At 44.1% G+C, this 19,264-nt stretch overlaps 1 protein-coding gene across 6 annotated transcripts in view; it reads right to left on the bottom strand.

Moving 5' to 3' along the window:
• The window catches only part of TASOR2 (transcription activation suppressor family member 2), a 165,548-nt gene that overhangs the window by 119,467 nt on the left and 26,817 nt on the right, over positions 1-19,264 (bottom strand). For 5 of the 6 annotated variants that reach the window (XM_069765334.1, XM_069765340.1, XM_069765339.1 and 2 more), the window contains exons 3-7: positions 17,918-18,038; positions 12,703-12,722; positions 12,511-12,610; positions 5,637-5,737; positions 2,345-2,448 (exon numbers count right to left, since the gene is read on the bottom strand). In XM_069765334.1, the coding sequence (XP_069621435.1) occupies positions 2,345-2,448; positions 5,637-5,737; positions 12,511-12,610; positions 12,703-12,722; positions 17,918-17,943 (351 nt within the window). In that variant the 5' untranslated portion in view covers positions 17,944-18,038. Of the gene's footprint in view, positions 1-2,344; positions 2,449-5,636; positions 5,738-12,510; positions 12,611-12,702; positions 12,723-17,917; positions 18,039-19,264 lie in introns of those variants that run through there. The other variant, XM_069765338.1, reaches the window with a different exon arrangement.

Raw genomic sequence — 19,264 nt, forward strand, 5'->3', positions numbered from 1 at the left:
TTATTCATTATGGCCACTGGCACACATGCTAATTGTTCTGGTGTTGCAACCACAAAATTATGTCGGCAAGACCGATGTGAGGTTCCTAGGCTCCCACACAAAACGTTGTCAACTCTGGTCATGTTGACCACAGGAAATCTATATTTTCCCCAAGTCAATCATCTTATATATACCGTATATACTCAAGTATAAGCCGACCCGAGTATAAGCCGACCCCCCTAATTTTGCCACAAACAACTGGGAAAACTTATTGACTCGAGTATAAGCCTAGGGTGGAAATGTAGCATTTACCGGTGAATTTTAAAAATAAAAATAGATCATTATTTCCCCGTAGCTGTGCCATATAGTGCTCTGCACCGTTCATTATTTCACCATAGCTGTGCCATATAGTGCTCTGCACCGTTCATATTTCCCCATAGCTGTGCCATATAGTGCTCTGCACCGTTCATTATTTCCCCATAGCTGTGCCATATATCTCTGCACCGTTCATATTTCCCCATAGCTGTGCCATATAGTGCTCTGCACCGTTCATATTTCCCCATAGCTGTGCCATATAGTGCTCTGCACCGTTCATATTTCCCCATAGCTGTGCCATATAGTGCTCTGCACCATTCATATTGCCCCATAGCTGTGCCATATAGTGCTCTGCACCGTTCATATTGCCCCATAGCTGTGCCATATAGTGCTCTGCACCGTTCATATTTCCCCATAGCTGTGCCATATAGTGCTCTGCACCGTTCATTATTTCCCCATAGCTGTGCCATATAGTGCTCTGCACCGTTCATATTTCCCCATAGCTGTGCCATATAGTGCTCTGCACCATTCATATTTCCCCATAGCTGTGCCATATAGTGCTCTGCACCGTTCATTATTTCCCCATAGCTGTGCCATATAGTGCTCTGCACCATTCATATTGCCCCATAGCTGTGCAATATAGTGCTCTGCACCGTTCATATTTCCCCATAGCTCTGCCATAGTGCTCTGCACCGTTCATATTTCCCCATAGCTGTGCCCCATATAGTGCTCTGCACCGTTCATATTTCCCCATAGCTGTGCCATATAGTGCTCTGCACCGTTCATATTTCCCCATAGCTGTGCCATATAGTGCTCTGCACCGTTCATATTGCCCCATAGCTGTGCCCCATATAGTGCTCTGCACCGTTCATATTTCCCCATAGCTGTGCCCCATATAGTGCTCTGCACCGTTCATATTTCCCCATAGCTGTGCCTCATATAGTGCTCTGCACCGTTCATATTTCCCCATAGCTGTGCCCCATATAGTGCTCTGCACCATTCATATTTCCCCATACATGCTCCACATAAATCTGTGCCGCTGCTGCTGCAATAAAAAAAACACATACTCACCTCTCTTGCTTGCAGCTCTTCAGCGTCCGGTCCCTTCGTCTCTCCGCACTGACTGATCAGGCAGAGGGCGCCGCGCACACTATATGCGTCATCGCGCCCTCTGACCTGAACAGTCAGAGCGGAGCGGCGCCGGGAAGATGGAGCGGCGCCCGGCGGCTGGAACGGGGACAGGTAAATATGACATACTTACCTGGTCCCGGCGTCCGGCTCCTTCTCCCGGACAGCTGTCTTCAGTGCTGCAGCCTCTTCCTCTATCAGCGGTCACCGTTACCGCTGATTAGAGAAATGAATAGGCGGCTTCACCCCTATGGGAGGTGGAGCCGCCTATTCATTTCTCTAATGAGCGGTCCCACGTGACCGCTGAACAGTGGAAGAACTGCAGCACCGAAGACCGTGGGACGGCAGGGGGAGCACCAGGATCGCTGGAAGCAGGTAAGTATGCCTCAGCGCCCTCACCCCCTCACCCGCCGACCCTGCCGCCCACCTTGACTCGAGTATAAGCAGTGAGGGGCACTTTCAGCCCAAAAATTTGGGCTGAAAATCTCGGCTTATACTCGAGTATATATGGTAATTGCCTAGAATACTACTTCCTGCAATTTGTGCCAACTGCCGTGGCTTTGTCCGGAGCTAATGTCCGGAGCTAATGTCCGGAGCTAATGTCCGGAGCTAATGTCCGGAGATAAGTGACGTCAACAGTGTCCAGTGTCTGATTGGTTGCCGCCTGCTGCGAGCGACCAATCAGAAACGTGCCGTACTGTGACACACTCCGCCCGCCATTTTGGTGTGATTTTTGAATTTTTACCTCACAGCAAGTTTCTACTGCGTGGAGGCGGGCCCAGTGACGTTGCTCTTCAAGCTCCTGCCGAATTTCAAGTATATATGGATTCTAGACTCCCGATTCTTTAGAATCGGCTGCCATCTAGTCTAAAATAAATGTGCAGAGAAGGACAAAGAAAAATAGCTTGTTCCCTTTACTTACCAAATCCTGATCTTTCAAGTACTTCAGCACTTTGTCCAATTCAGACTCTACTATATTTGCTGTTACTACAGGATAAGAACTGTAGTAGACATTTTCACAAAATACTGGAAAAAAGCAAACATGATGAGAAAACTAGACAATATAATACATTATAAACAGATCTGGCAAAAATTAAGAGACCACTGTACAGTTTTATAAAAATCAGCTGAAGTTTGCCAAAGACCATAAGGATTGGACAATAGTGGACTGGAGTAAGGTAATCTTTAAATAATTAGAGCAGAGCCACATAAATGTCCAAACCTGGACAGAGGTACTCCCATACAGTATATAATTATCATCAGAAAAAGGAGTCACAGTACTGTCGTGTGTAGCATAAATTTTAACATACTTTATTGAAGAATATAACACTAAAAATAGTAGATAAAATACAGCATATTTCGTCATGGTATGGTAACTGTGTGAACTGGTGGATCAGGTAACACCAGAAAACCGCACAAAACACCAGAGGGTTAACGACCAAAGATCACAGATTCACAGTAATAAATAGCAACTAGTACAGAGGTGCATAGGTACAGGACTGGATCTTACCCATTGTGGTCTTGGTGTATGTGCGGTAGTGCCAGCCCCAGAAGGTAATCTTCTCTGATGAGACTAATTTTCAGCTTTGCCCTACACCTTGGTCATATAATGGTTAGATGGAGACCTGGAGAGGCGTACAAGCCACAGTGTCTTGCACTCACTGTGAAATTTGGTGGAGGATCGGTAATGATCTGGGGATGCTTCAGCTAGGCTGGAATTGAGCAGGTTGTTATTTGCGAAGGACGTATGAATCAAGCCACATACCAGGATATCCTAGAAAAACAGTTGATTCCTTCTGCTCAGGTAATGTTCCCCAACACTGAGGACTGGTTTTTCCAGCAGGACAATGCGCGCTATGCCACACAGCTAGGTCAGTCAAGGTGTGGATGAAGGGCAACCACATCAAATCCCTGTCATGGCTGGCCCAATCTCCAGACCTGAACCCCATTGAAAACCTCTGAAATTTAATTAAAAGGACACTGTCACCTGAATTTGGAGGGAACAATCTTCAGCCATGGAGGCGGGGTTTTGGGGTTTTTGATTTACCCTTTCCTTACCCGCTGGCTGCATGCTGGCGGCAATATTGGATTGAAGTTCATTCTCTGTCCTCCGTAGTACATGCCTGCGCAAGGCAAGATTGCACCTTGTGAAGGCATGTACTACGGAGGACAGAGAATGAACTTCAATCCAATATTGCAGCCAACATGCAGCCAGCGGGTAAGGAAAGGGTGAATCAAAAAACCCCAAACCCCGCCTCCATGGCTGAAGATTGTTCCCTCCAAATTCAGGTGACAGTGTCCCTTTAAGAGGAAGATGAATAGTCACAAACCATCAAACAAAGAACTCCCTAAATTTATGTACCAGGAGTGGCATAAGGTCACCCAAAGAGTGTGAAAGACTGGTGGAAAGTATGCCAAGACGCATGAAAACTGATTAAAAATCATGGTTATGCCACCAAATATTGATTTCTGAACTCTTACTGATTTAAAACATTAGTATTATTGTTTCTAAATGATTATGAACTTGTTTTCTTAGCATTACTGGAGGTCCTCAAGCACTGCATTTTTTGGGTATTTTGACTATTTCTCACTTTCTGAAAATAAATACAAAATTTAGTGTTTGGAACTTCGGAGACATGTCTGTTGTTTAAAGAAAAAAATAATTTACATTTTACTCAAAAATATACCTATAAAAGAGAAAAATCAAACAAACTGAACATGTTGGTCTCTTAATTTTTGCCAGAGCTGTATTTACGATATGGCTTCTACAACATGAAGCTAGTAATTTGAAATAATGTTACTTAAAGGGAACCTGTCACCCCCAAAATAGACGATGAGCTATGAACCAACCAACAGTTCAAGTTTTCAGGATCTCTTAGTATTTCACAGGTGATAATTTAATAACCTGCTTCAGCATTAACTCCATCACCTATGGGAATCCTAAAAACTTGGCCTGTTGGTGGGTCTTGAGGACTGGAGGTGAGAAACACTGGGTTAGATTATACTCTCCCGCTGCAGTGGGCGTCGCAGTCCGGTCTGGGGCCTCCCATGTTCTTACCATGACGTCCTCTTCTGGTCTTCACGCTGCGGCTCCGGTGCAGGCGTACTTTGTCTGCTCTGTTGAGGGCAGACAAAGTACGCCTGCGCCGGAGCCGCAGCGTGAAGACAAGAAGAGGACATCGAATGAAGATAGGAGGCGCTGGACCCGGATCGCGACCCCCATCGGACCGAACAGCAGCGGGACCACCCCTGGGTGTGTATAATCTAACCTCTTTCTCATCTTTCAGGATACATCGGGGGGCTTATCTACAGCATTCCAGAATGCTGTAGATAGGCCCCAGATGCTGGTGGGCTTAGCTCCTTGTCGATTTTGGGGGTGACAGATTCCCTTTAAATCACCACTCTAGGAGGAGGAGGGGGGTTTCAGCACTGGAGTGGTGATTCTTATGTAAGGCCTCTGACCCTAGTCTGATTCTTACCCGCTGCAGACAACCTTGTTTTTGGCATCCGTCCTGTGGCACCATCTTGTGAATGCAACTTCTGACTGGCTAGAAGTCTGAAGTTAGGTCACAAGCTCTCAATGCAAGTCAAAGAGCCAGAACGAGGCTCTCAGACGTGAAAAGTGACCTCCATGCAGCTTCATGACACACTGGAGCCATCTGGCAGTTCACAAACTGCAGGAAACCAGTGGCGATATACAGTGAAGATGGCGGTGGGATACGTATGAGACTAGGGGCATGGATCTTAGAACCACTCCAGCGCTGCAATAAAAAAAAATAAAAAAAAAAATAGAAAAAAAAAAGCTAGAGTGACACTGCAGCGTCACATATGAATAAGTCAGGACTAGTCTGTCAAGGAATCTTTCCCCAGGCTATTCATGGGTCGGATGTATTATCAAACATTCCTAGGCATTATTGACATTCGGAATATTGGAACTACTATGATGAGTACTATATGCAGACTGTCAAATTACAAGGAATAAATCAATGAAGTTTACAGTATGGTGTATTACTGAAAACCATAGGGGTCGAATACTTTAAAGTAAGCGTGCGCCTCTAAGCTAATTTTGAAAATTTGAAGAAATTTTCAGAAATATTCTCCACCGAAATAAAAGTGATACACGTTCAAATCTGTAAGATGGTTTTCATTCATATTTAATCTTTTCTAATGGATTTATATCTTGAGGTTATGTTACCCACTGCTAAATGTTTTACCTTCTTGACCTGTAAAATCTGTCTTCTGAAATATGTCTTCTGGTAACTTTTTTCTTAATTCAGACAATTGGATGACTTCTCTCACATCTAGCTTTTCTGGCCTGGTTCAATAAATTTAGCAGAGGAATAAAAGTCATAAAGCAATAAAGTAGTTTAAAAACAAAACAAAAAAAAACAAGTACAAGTAGAAAGGAAATGAAATTATGTGATGCAATACATCATTTATAACCCCTTAGGCTATGTCCACGCGTCATGGAAAATCTCTGTTGTGGGTTTGGAATATAAGGCCATGTTCACACGTTGCAGATTTCCCTGCGGATTTTTCTGCACTAAAAACCGCAGCTCTTGGCAGAAAACGCAGGTGCGGTTTTTAGTGCGTTTTTTGATGCGGTTTTTAGTGCGTTTTTTTATGCAGTTTTCTCTGCAGATTGTCTGTTTGCTAGGAAGTTTTTTTGCTAGGAAGTAAGGGTTAAAATGGCTGAAAATACCCTAACCCTACCCCTAACCCTAGTTCTAACTGTAGTAGGGGGGGAAAAAATAAATTCTTTATTTTATTATTGTTACTACCTATGGGGGTGATAAAAGAGGGGGGTCATTTACTTTTTTTTTTATTTTGATCACTGTGAGGTTATCACAGTGATCAAAATATGCCTGGAACGAATCTGCTGGCCGGCAGATTCGGCGGGCGCACTGCGCATGCGCCCGCCATTTTGGAAGATGGCGGCGCCCAGGGAGAAGACGGACGGACGGACGGACGCCGGGAGGCCCGGTAAGTATAAGGGGGAGATGAGGGCACGGGGGGGGGGGCGTCGGAGCACGGGGGTGGGATTGGAGCACGGGGGGACAGCCACACCCCCCCACGCACTTCCTGCTGCAGCGGTTTCTGCACCACAAACCGCAGAAAACCCGCAGATATTTTTTCGTCTGCGGGTTTGACCTCACAATGGAGGTCTATGGCTGCAGAACCGCTGCAGTTCCGCACAAAGAAGTGACATGGTCCTTCTTTTTTCCCGCAGCAATTGAGCGTGTTTTTTTTCGGGATTTTCCGCAATGTGGGCACAGCGGTTCTTGTTTTCCATAGGGTAACATTGTACTGTACCCTGCATGGAAAACAGCTGCGGATCCGCAGCGGCAAAATCGCGGCGGTTCCGCAGTTAAAAACGCATAGTGTGAACATGGCCTAAATCTGCACCAAAATCATGAGGATTTCTCCCTGCTCCAAGAACAAAAGGAAAAAAAAAAAAAAGACTGACTAGAATAAAAAAAAAATCCACATAATGATGAGCATGCAGCAGATTTGAAATCCACACCATGCTTTCACTTTCGTCATGTTTTATTTAGCAACATGTGACTTGTGCTGTAAATTGCTGCAGATTTGTGGTTCAATGTGTGAACTTGGCCTTAAAGGACAAGGAGATTTTAAGTTTTTGCTTATGCCCCTTTCATTCCATGAGATGTATCTTTTCTAGTTTTCCATTAAAACATCCATATGATGGCTCGTTTTTTGGACTATCAAGTTAATATTTTTTTTTTTTAGGTTCAGTTTGTCAGCGTTCATTGTGTGGTAAGAGTGACCTGGCAACATGATTCGTCAGATCAGTACAATTATATCGATCTGAAACTAAGACTACGTCCCCACGTCAGTATTAGGCAGCGCTTTGGAAGCAGTACATGTCCGCTCCGTTAAAAGAGCTGCCGGCCTTTGAACGCCAGTGATTCCACATGTGTTCATTGAACCATGCGGAATCACCGCGCCCAATGGACTGGTTATCTTGCGGAGACTGAGGGTCTCCGCAAGATAAATAGAGATGCTGTGGTCTGGAAAGACGTGCCGCATGTCAGTCTCCTCAGGGAAGCCGGAGGCGTCCCAGCAGGCATAGTGGAGACGGAATTTCTTCAAATCCCATCCACTATGCTGTAACATGTGGCCACTGCGGGTTGGACGCTGCAGAAGTACGCAGCGTTCAACTCGCAGAGTTTACTGACCGTGGGAACATACCCTTAAAGTTTTTTACTATTCTAGTGATAAAGGAAAAAAGATTATGCTGTCATTTTCCAAGACATTTTTTTTTTTTTTGTTTGTTAATTCTTTATAGACATGTCTGAGGGTCAGAGTTGGTGTGAGTAGATTCACCGGACCCAATCTATTGGTCACAAATGCGATTACAGACACAGAAATGGCAAATACAGTATATACTCGTGTATTAGGCTACTTTCACACTAACTTCGGTACGGGTCCGTTGCTATGCGTCGGGCCGACGTACCGACGCATGTTGTGAAATTTATGCACGACGTGGGCAGCGGATGCAGTTTTTCAACGCATCCGCTGCCCAGTCTAAAGTCCAGGGATGAGGGGGCGGTGTTTCGGCCGCGCATGCGTGGTAGAAAATGGCGGACGCGTCGGACAAAAAAAGTTCACGTGAACGTTTTTTCATGCCAACGGTCCGCCAAAACATGACGGATCCTTTGCACGACGGACGCGACGTGTGGCCATCCGTCGCTAATACAAGTCTATGGGGAAAAAAACCGCATCCTGCGGGCATATTTGCAGGATTCATTTTTTTCCCCAAAACGACGGATTGCGACAGATTGCTAAAAACGCAAGTGTGAAAGTAGCCTAAGCTGAGTTTTTCAGCACATTTTTTGTCCTGAAAATTCCCCCCTCGGCATATACATGAGTCATTGTCCCAGCTTACAGCAGGGGAGCAGCGGGTCACAGGAGGCGGCGGCTGCGGCTAAAGCCTGTGCCCGCTGCTAAAAATAAAATATGCTCACTAATGTCCAATATAAATAATGCTGGCACTTCCAATACACTATAAACAACACATGGTTGCCCAAAGAGTAACCATAACGAAGAGATCCAGAATAATACACAAAAAGGCTTTATTGGGAACAAAATAACATGCATAAAAAATAGCCCAAGCACCCTAACATAAGGTGGAGGCTATGTGCAGTACATCATATCAAAACTATCATTAAACATGGTAGTGGTATCACAGTAACATATTTAGTTCTGTAATTCTTAAGCTGCCTAAGCATGCCCAGAGTGTAACATTAATAGTATATTCCGCCAGAAGAAGCCAAGTGCGAAACGTACGTTGGGGTGAGGTGGAACGCTGTGCTGCAGTCTGCAGGTAGATATGGCCATATATAGGGTTTATATATACTATTAATGTTACACTCTGGGCATGCTTAGGCAGCTTAAGAATTACAGAACTAAATATGTTACTGTGATACCACTACCATGTTTAATGATAGTTTTGATATGATGTACTGCACATAGCCTCCACCTTATGTTAGGGTACTTGGGCTATTTTTTATGCATGTTATTTTGTTCCCAATAAAGCCTTTTTGTGTATTATTCTGGATCTCTTCGTTATGGTTACCCTTTGGGCAACCATGTGTTTATAAAAATAAAATGAATATTCACTGCACTGGCAATGAATAGTCATTTCTCATACATACATACCGTATATACTCGAGTATAAGCTGAGATTTTCAGCCCAAATTTTTGGGCTGAAAGTGCCCCTCTCGGCTTATACTCGAGTCAAGGTGGGTGGCAGGGTCGGCGGGTGAGGGGGAGAGGGCGCTGAGGCATACTTACCTGCTTCCAGCGATCCTGGCGCTCCCCCTGCCGTCCCACGGTCTTCGGTGCTGCAGTTCTTCCACTGTTCAGCGGTCACGTGGGACCGCTCATTAGAGAAATGAATAAGCGGCTCCACCTCCCATAGGGGTGGAGCCGCCTATTCATTTCTCTAATCAGCGGTGCCGGTGACCGCTGATAGAGGAAGAGGCTGTGGCACCGAAGACCAGCTGTGCGGGAGAAGGAGCGGGACGCGGGGAGCAGGTAAGTATGTCACATTCACCTGTCCACATTCCAGCCGCCGGGCGCCGCTCCATCTTCCCGGCGTCTATCCGCTCTGACTGTGCAGGTCAGAGGGCGCGATGACGCATATAGTGTGCGCGCCGCCCTCTGCCTGAACAGTCAGTGCAGAGAGACGCCGGGACCGGACGCTGGGAGCTGCAAGCAAGAGAGGGGAGTATGGCTTTTTTTTTTTTATTGCAGCAGCAGCAGCAATGGCACAGATATAGGTGGAGCATCTATGGGGAAATATGAACGGTGCAAAGCACTATATGGCAGAGCTATGGGGAAATATGAACGGTGCAGAGCACTATATGGAGCACAGCTATGGGGAAATATGAACGGTGCAGAGCACTATATGGAGCACAGCTATGGGGAAATATGAACGGTGCAGAGCACTATATGGCAGAGCTATGGGGAAATATGAACGGTGCAGAGCACTATATGGCACAGCTATGGGGCAATATGAACGGTGCAGAGCACTATATGGCAGAGCTATGGGGCAATATGAACGGTGCAGAGCACTATATGGGGCACAGCTATGGGGCAATATGAACGGTGCAGAGCACTATATGGGGCAATATGAACGGTGCAGAGCACTATATGGCACAGCTATGGGGCAATATGAACGGTGCAGAGCACTATATGGCAGAGCTATGGGGAAATATGAACGGTGCAGAGCACTATATGGGGCACAGCTATGGGGAAATATGAACGGTTCAGAGCACTATATGGCACAGCTATGGGGAAATATGAACGGTGCAGGGCATTATATGGCACAGCTATGGGGCAATAATGAACGGTGCAGAGCACTATATGGCACAGCTATGGGGCAAGAATGATCTATTTTTATTTTTGAAATTCACCGGTAAATGCTGCATTTCCACCCTAGGCTTATACTCGAGTCAATAAGTTTTCCCAGTTTTTTGTGGCAAAATTAGGGGGGTCGGCTTATACTCGAGTATATACAGTATATACGTGTGTGTGTGCATATGAGCGGGGACTCGTGATCGCCCAGCCACAGGAGCTGCTGGCACCGGAACGAGATACTGCAAGGGCGTGCAGGGAAGGAGAGTAGGATTTAAAAAAAAAAAAAAAAACAACTTTCTCATGGGGCCATGCATACAAGGATGGGGATAAGGAGCCATGCATACAAGGATGGGAATAAGGAGCCATGCATACAAGGATGGGAATAAGGAGCCATGCATACAAGGATGGGAATAAGGAGCCATGCATACAAGGATGGGGATAAGGAGCCATGCATACAAGGATGGGAATAAGGAGCCATGCATACAAGGATGGGAATAAGGAGCCATGCATACAAGGATGGGAATAAGGAGCCATGCATACAAGGATGGGGATAAGGAGCCATGCATACAAGGATGGGAATAAGGAGCCATGCATACAAGGATGGGGATAAGGAGCCATGCATACCAGAAAAGGGATTAGGGGACAATACATACCTGGCTTATACTGGAGTCAATAAGTTTACCCAGCTTTTCTAGGCAAAATTAGTTGACTCTGCTTAGCCTCTGGTGAACTTATACACAAGTATATACGGTATGTTCATTTTGACATTTTGCTATTTAAGTTGGGGGGGGGGGGGGGGGAGGGAAAGGTGGGGGGAAGATTTAAGCTTCACATTCACAAATGATGGGTACCATGTTGAAAGTAGCATTTAATAAGTTAAACTAGTGAAATCGGAGCATGTAATCAAATTGGTTACTGTCAGGTGGTATCTGTGTTATGGAATGCTCCAATGAGCGGCTCAGCTTCTGGGCCCGCTCCATGTAGTGATGGCTCATGGAACAGAGGTTGTTGCTCACGGATTAAATAATTGGTAGAACAACAAAGCCTCAGTATTTTCTTTGTACTGCCACTACAAGCGAACACTAGGACAGACACGCGTTAATTTGCCAGAGAAAGGTCATAAAAAATTAAGGAAACAACGCACACTATTTATTAAAGGTTTGTGCTTTAAGGCTATGTGCACACGTTCAGGAAATTTCTGCAAGAAATCCTGAGCAAAACCGGACCTTTTCTGCAAGAAATCCGCATGCGTTTTTCTCGCATTTTTTGTGCGTTTTTTTTCCCGGAGCTTCCCAATGCATTAAATAGCGGGAAAAACGTGAAAAATCCGAAAAATTAATGAACATGCTGCGTTTTTTACCGTGATGCTTTTTTTCACAGAAACAAAACGCATCATGTGCACAAAAAGTGCGGAATGCATTCTAAATGATGGGATGCATAATGTATGCATTCTTTATGCGTTTTTATAGTGAAAAAATGCGACAAATCGGCAACCTGTGCACACAGCCTTAAAGGGAACCTGTCATCTGAATTTGGCAGGACTGGTTTTGGGTCATATGGGTTGAGTTTTCGGGTGTTTGATTCACCCTTTCCTTACCCGCTGGCTGCATGCTGGCTGCAATATTGGATAGAAGGTCATTCTCTGTCCTCCATAGTACACGCCTGCACAAGGCAAGATTGCTTTGCGCAGGCGTGTACTATGGAGGACAGAGAATGAACTTCAATCCAATATTGCAGCCAGCATGCAGCCAGCGGGTAAGGAAAGGGTGAATCAAACACCCGAAAACTCCGCCCATATGACCCAAAACCAGTCCCGCCAAATTCAGGTGACAGAGTCCCTTTAAACTCATCCTACAAAAAAAAAAAAAAAAATAAAAAAAATGATGAGATGTCTTCTAACAAAACTTGGGAGATTATGAGCATGCTAGGCGTTTATGATGCAGTGGCTGCAGCTCTTATGAAGAACCTGGAGCGGTTCTGTACATGGCTCACCAAAATGGCGCAGTACTAATACGGCTGTCCTCGAGTAAAATCTACTAAACCTGCAGCTCAACAGGGTTTGGAAGTCCATCAGTTCAGTTTCTGCTCAATTTATTTTTAAATGGCACTCCTAATTACAGCTACGGTAATTTATATGAACAATTTTGGATTATTGCTAAAATAATGGCCGCAAAAAGTCGAAACATATAACTTCACACTCACAGTTGAGCAGGAATGCTGCAAGAACTTGGAGTCTGTAAAGAAATATCGCACACTAACTGCTCATGGATATATAGCTGTCCTTTCCACGCATTATACTGTGCTAGAATTAAAAAAAATACATAGATAAATATTCTGCCCTTTTATATCATTTAACAGATGAAACATGCAGGCAAAGAACACTATTTAACATACCTTCATTGTTTAACTGGATCCTGAAAAAGAAAAAAACAAAAACAAGAGTCATTCAAATAAAATCTTCAACTGTAGTAACTAATGAATACTGTAGTATCGGAGCGTAACAGTACACATCAGATTGTGAAAAATTAATCAATTGACGGTTCGACTTAAAATGAAGTCCCGCTGCTCGGTGCTTGATGGCGGGGCCAATCATTTATATACACCTTCCACCTGCTTGTTTTCCCTCAAACTCCACCCTTTGATTGACAGCTCTGCCTTCATAGGGCCAGAGAAGGGTGGAGATAGAGGGAAAACAAGCAGGTGGAAGGTGTATGTAAGTGATTGGCCACTCCATGGAGCACCGAGCGCCTGGACTTGGATTGAACAGTCATCCTGTGCTGACAGTGTCTTGAATGACATGTAAAATGGCTGACTAGGCTTTCAGAATGTACAGGTCAGTATTTCGGAAAATGAGGTGGAAAGCTATGCTCATGTGGTGTTTTTGCTAAACGTCATTGGCTCTGTCAGAGGTTCCTTCTAAATAGAATTCAGGTGCAACCACTGAAGGAGCCAATGACTATCAGGGCAGATGGAGTCACTTTGTGCTTTGTTTGGGCAGGATCAGCCTTCTTGAGGCAGGAACAAAAGCAGTCAACCTTATCATGGTGCCCACCTGAAGAAGAGGAACACTAATGAAGCAGAGGGCAGAGAGAGCACACAGTGTCTCATGAAAATCAATATGGTGGATACACTTGATGACCCTTTTTTCCCCAAGGATTCAGACAGAAGCCCTGATTGAGCCACTGTCATAGCAAAAAAAAGCAGTATGAACACAGCCCTAGAAACCTATGGCGCAACTTATCTCTATAGGACCCATTGACAAGGACTGGAAAAATCTTGCCAATCAATCTCTCTCCAAACATCAAGTGAAGAAATAAGGTCAGCATTTGATTTGATCTTCCAAACAACAAGCATACATGATTACACAGCATTTGGGTACTCAATATTTTATTTGAGTGATGTATGGGATATTTACTTGCTCACCATATAGCGGCAATGTGTGAGCTACTATCGTATTTTTCAGATTATAGGACGCACTCCCTTCCCCCCCCAATTTGGGGGAAAAATGGGGGTGCGTCTTATAATGCGGATATTCCTTACCAGTACCGTTGCTGCAGGCAACAGGCTGGGGATGAGGGAGGGGGTGCCGGGCGCTGCTGCGGGGGCTCTGCCGAGATTTCCCCAAGATCTTGGTGCCGAGATCTCCATCTGCACCACCCTCAGCGGCCATTCTCCTGGAGTCCAGCACCGGAGACACCCGCAGCAGCACGATGCACATCATAACACCCCCTCATCCCACCCTGAGGACTGCAGCATCACTCCCACTCCTGCCGCCTCCAGCAGCGACCCTGGGACCCCACTTCACCGCAGCCACCACCCCCGGTAAGCAATAAGAAGCATGGATTATAAGAAGCACCATTTCATTAAAAAAACATCCTATTTTCCTCCTCAAAATTTGAGGTGCGCCTTATCCGGAGCCTCTTATAGTCCGAAAAATACAGTACTTTAGCTCTGTGTGGTGTATTATTTTAGGAATTCAGGTTTGCATTATTTAGTGCAATTTATGGCACTATTATTTGATCTCTGTATGATCATATTCTTTGAGCACCATAAGGCTGCATGATTTAGTAAATGAACGTTGGCAATATACAGTAGGGAAAAATAAGTATTTGATACACTGCCGATTTTGCAAGTTTTCACACCTACAAAGGATGGAGAGGTCTATCATTTTTTTTATTGTAGGTACACTTCAACTGTGAGAGAATCTTAAAAAAAAAAAATCTAGAAAAATCACATGATTTTTACATAATTATTTTATTGCATTAAATAAGGATTTGATACAATATAAAAACTTACTTCTTGGATCCTGTACCAAATATTATCGTTTCTCCTTGCGGAGAGTGACATGATAAGCATGTCGAGATGAGGAGACTTAAAGCCGCAATGCTCCTCTGGGAAATATGCAAATTGTCTCTTCAGAGAGGAAGAGGACTAGAACTCTAGTGCCACCTATTGGAAGTAGCAATCCTAACAGTCAATGTCGACCCTTTAATGAGCCTTGTCACAAGACTTAGGAATTGAGATTCTGGTTTGGCTATTATCCTAAGTCATGTGACAAGGCTTGTTAAAGGGTCGACATTGACTGTTAGGATTGCTACTTCCAATAGGTGGCACTAGAGTTCTAGTCCTCTTCCTCTCTGAAGAGACAATTTGCAATATTTGGTACAGAAACCTTTGTTTGCAATTACAGAGGTCAGACGTTTCCTGTAGTTCTTAAACAAGTTTTCACATCCTGCAGCAGGGATTTTGGCCCACTCCTCCACACAGATCTTCTACATATCTTTCAGGTTTTGGGCGGTCACTGGGCAATAATGAGTTTCAGCTCCCTCCAAAGATCTCCTATTGGGTTCAGGTCTGGAGACTGGCTGGGCCACTCCAGGACCTTAAAATGCATGTTATGGAGCCGCTCCTTATTTGCCCTAGCTGTGCGTTTCAGATGACTGTCATACTGGAAGACACAGCTATGACCCATTTTCAATGCTCTTACTGAGGGAAGGAGGTTGTTAGGCAAAATCTTGCGATACATGACCCCCATCCATCCTCCCTTAAATACTGTGCAGTCGTCCTTTCCCTTTGCAGAAAAATACCCCCGAAGTATGATTTTTTTTCCCCCCCTCCATGCTTCACGGTTGGCATGGTGCTCTTGACGCTATACTCATCCTTTGTCTTACTCCAAACACTGTAAGTGGTGTTGATACCAGAAAGTTCTATTTTGGTCTCATCTGACCTTCTCCAAAGCCTTCTCTGAATCATCCACATGGTCATTTGCGAACTTTAAATGGGCCTGGACAAGTGCTGGCATGAGCAGATTGACCTTGCATGCCCTGCAGGGTTTTAATCCATGATGGCGTAGTGTGTTACTAATGGTAAGGTTTGAGACTGTGGTGCCAGCTCTCTTCAGGTCATTGAGCGGGTCCTCCCGTGTAGTTCTTGGCTAATTGCTGACCTTTCTCAGAATTATCCTTATCAAAGGAGGCAAAACCTTGCATGGAACCCCAGATCGAGGAAGATTTGACAGTCATCTTGGGATTCTTCCATTTTCTAACAATTGTGCTAACAGTTGTTGCCTTCTCACCAAGCTGCTTGCCTATTGTCCTGTAGCCCATCCCAGCCTTGTGCAGGTCTACAATTTCGTCCCTGGTGTCCTTAGACAGCTCTTTGATTCTGGCCATGGTGAAGAGGTTGGAATGGGATTGTGTGGACACGTGTCTTTTATACAGAATCAGTTCAAACAGGTGCAGTTAATACAGGTAATGAGTGCAGAGTAGGAGGACTTCTTAAATAAAGACTCAGAGAATTATTGCTAGTTGGTAGGTGATCAAATACTTATTCCATGCAATAAAATACAATTTAATTAATTAAAAGTCATACAATGATTTTCTGTTTTTTATTTTTAGGCTGTGTGCACACGTTCAGGATTTTTCGCGTTTTTTGTGGTTTCTCGTTATAAAAACGCAATAAAACCGCGAAAAAAACCACACACATTGAGCATCTTATTAGAATGCAATCCGCAATTTTTGTGTACATGTTGCGTCTCTTTCCGCGGCGGAATCGCATTCCGGAAAAATTCACAGCATGTTCATACTTTGTGCGGAATCGCAGGGATTCCGCACACATAGGAATGCATTGATCCAACATGATACATAAGAAGAGACTGAAAGCGCACTCACCGGTATATGAACAATCAAAGCGGTTTATTCACATGAGATCATGCGGTGCAAGGAGGGTATGTGAATACCTTTTTAGCGGTTTTTTTGTTTAGTTTGTTTTCTGACAAAAGGCTTTAATAGTGCATTTTTCTGCCCCTGGAGCAGTAAGGGTCTAGCGTATAGCGGCTGTGCGATTGCATTTTTTTCTCTTTATTCTGGAATGCATTGATCCGCTTACTCTCCGGATGTGGCTATGCCCACCATGCGGAAGGTAAGTGGATCATGTGCGGTTGGTACCCAGGGTGGAGGAGAGGAGACTCTCCTCCAGGCCCTGGGAACCATATAATTGTTAAAAAAAAAAAAATCATGATATTCTCACTTTTCGGCGGCCCAGGCAGTCTTCCCGTTCCTCGTGATGCTAACGTTCCCAATAATGCATTGCGAAAATGACTTTTGATGACGTAGCAGTCTTGCGAGACCGCTATGTCATCTGAGGTCATTGCCGCAATGCATTATTGGGACCGTAGCATTGCGAGGAGCGGGAAGACTGCCGGGGACGCCGGAAGGTGAGAATATCATTGTTTTTTTATTATTATTTTTAACGTTCTATCTTTTTATTATTGATGCTGCGTAGGCAGCATCAATAGTAAAAAGTTGGTCACACTTGTCAAACACTATGTTTGACAAGTGTGACCAACCTGTCAGTTTTCCAAGCGATGCTACAGTGCGCTTGGAAAATGCTAGTGTTTAGCGGGAATACGCATGCCAATTCCGCATGCGATATACTCATGGCAGGAGTTGCGGAATTGCCGCGGAAATTTCCGCAGCAATTCTGCAACTTGTGCACTTAGCCTTAGATTGTCTCTCACAGTTGAAGTATACCTACAATAAGAATTACAGGCTTCTCCATTCTTTGTAGGTGGGAACACTTGCAAAATTGGCAGTGTGTCAAATACTTATTATCCCTTCTGTATATGTGGTTTATGTGATACTAGACTGTTTGGCAACACTTTGATACCTGATAAAAGTATTATCCATGTCCGTTTGTGCATTGTATGGTAATATTCTTAGGCACCAATGGATAATAGTTATTTGGATACTGTAAAGTGCATTGTCTTTATTAATGTATTAAATGTGAATAAAACAGGTTTCAGAAGCCTTGTCTACTGTATGCAGTCAAAGGGCTTGGCTAGTGTTATTAAAATGCTGAAAAAACGTTGATAATTCAAAGCCTGCAGGTTTAGGTAAGGTTCACAGCTATGGTCCAGAGGCCACAGGCTTACCTGCCCACACCCAAACCAAGACATCAGGAGCAATACAGACAGTGCCTCCACACATTTTTTTCACATCCAATGTGAATGTTTGAATGTAACTGTTTTCATGGATAAAACAGACTGTATAAAGTTAAGGGTGCAAATAGGATTGTACATATAAAAAAAAATAACATAGCAACTGCTTACATATCAGAGTCCTCCAGCACCTGCATGCTTTGTTAGTCAGAAAGTACGGAACAATTAAATTTCAGAAGACCGGCAATGACTTATGAAGTCTCCTGCCATTGCGAAATCCATATGATTACGCCTAAAAAGTGAGAGAAAAAAATTCCATAAGACGCCACAGAACTTGAGCACTTATATATAGTACTGATTACATGACAATATAATCATATCAGAATATTGTGTTGCAGTGGTGGAAAAAAGGCTCTGATTCATCATTGCTATTGCGCTTTTTTTTTTTTTTTTTTTTGCTTGTACACAATTATTCCATTTGCGCTTTTTCCAAGGTTTTTTTTTTTTTTGCCTTTCTGCTTTGTGGGTGGAGTCTTGAAATTCTAGATATTTTCACCCAATCCACCAATTGTGACTTTTTTTTTTTTTTTTTTTTTAAAGGCACAACTTCGCTCCAGTCCACCTCTGGCGTATTTTTCGTAACACTTGTTTGCTGCAATTTAAGACTTTTGGAGCTTGAAGTTACAAAAAATAGTTCAAGACAGAAAAAGTCTTCGGAACTTTGCGTTAAATTCATGAATTGGGTGCACATTTAATTGGTTAACGTGGCACCAAAAACGGCAACTGATACTACGGATCAAAAAAGGGACTTAAAAAAAAAAAAAAACAAAAAAAAAAAACATCTAAAATGATGAATTGGGGCTACAATGTTTAAAAATAAAGGGTCCGATTCATCAAAGCATTCAAGCAAGAATTCTGGCATACAACTTTGAAAATACAGAAAATGTAGGTGCAACTCAGTTTAAATTTGGTAACTTTTGGCGTTTTCACGTCAGGTTCTCCAAGCTTAGACAAAATGGACATAGCTGGGGTGTGACGCCCCACCGTGGCTAATTTATGACGAGCTGTGATGTTCCCTACACTGGAACTCACTCCTTTCCCTGACTGAAGTTAGATATCTGGTGTAGCGCACACTACGCTACTCGTTGGATGCTGCAGATCTATGAAAAGGCGTGCAGTACACCTCTTCATGAACCAGTAGAGTCTGACTCTAAAATGCCCCCTTCATCAGGAACAGCGTGAACTGGTCTTGATGGATTGGGCCCCATGAGTAAATGCAGAATGCCAAATATACGGTGGTCCCACAACACTGCAGCGGATGCCACTTTTAAGACCAAGTGCAGCAGATTTATGAAAATTTTCCACCTTGTTTGCATGTTCTCACTGTCTAGATCAGGAGTCCCCAACCTGAAGCTCGGGAGCCACATGTGGTTCGCGGTCCCATGAATTGTGGTTCAAGGCTGTCTGCCAGCTTGGTGCATTAGCTCCAGATTTCGTAAAATGGTATGAAGAGCACAT

The sequence above is a fragment of the Ranitomeya imitator genome, chromosome 4, assembly GCF_032444005.1.
Source record: "Ranitomeya imitator isolate aRanImi1 chromosome 4, aRanImi1.pri, whole genome shotgun sequence".
In the NCBI taxonomy this organism is placed as follows: Eukaryota; Metazoa; Chordata; class Amphibia; order Anura; family Dendrobatidae; genus Ranitomeya; species Ranitomeya imitator.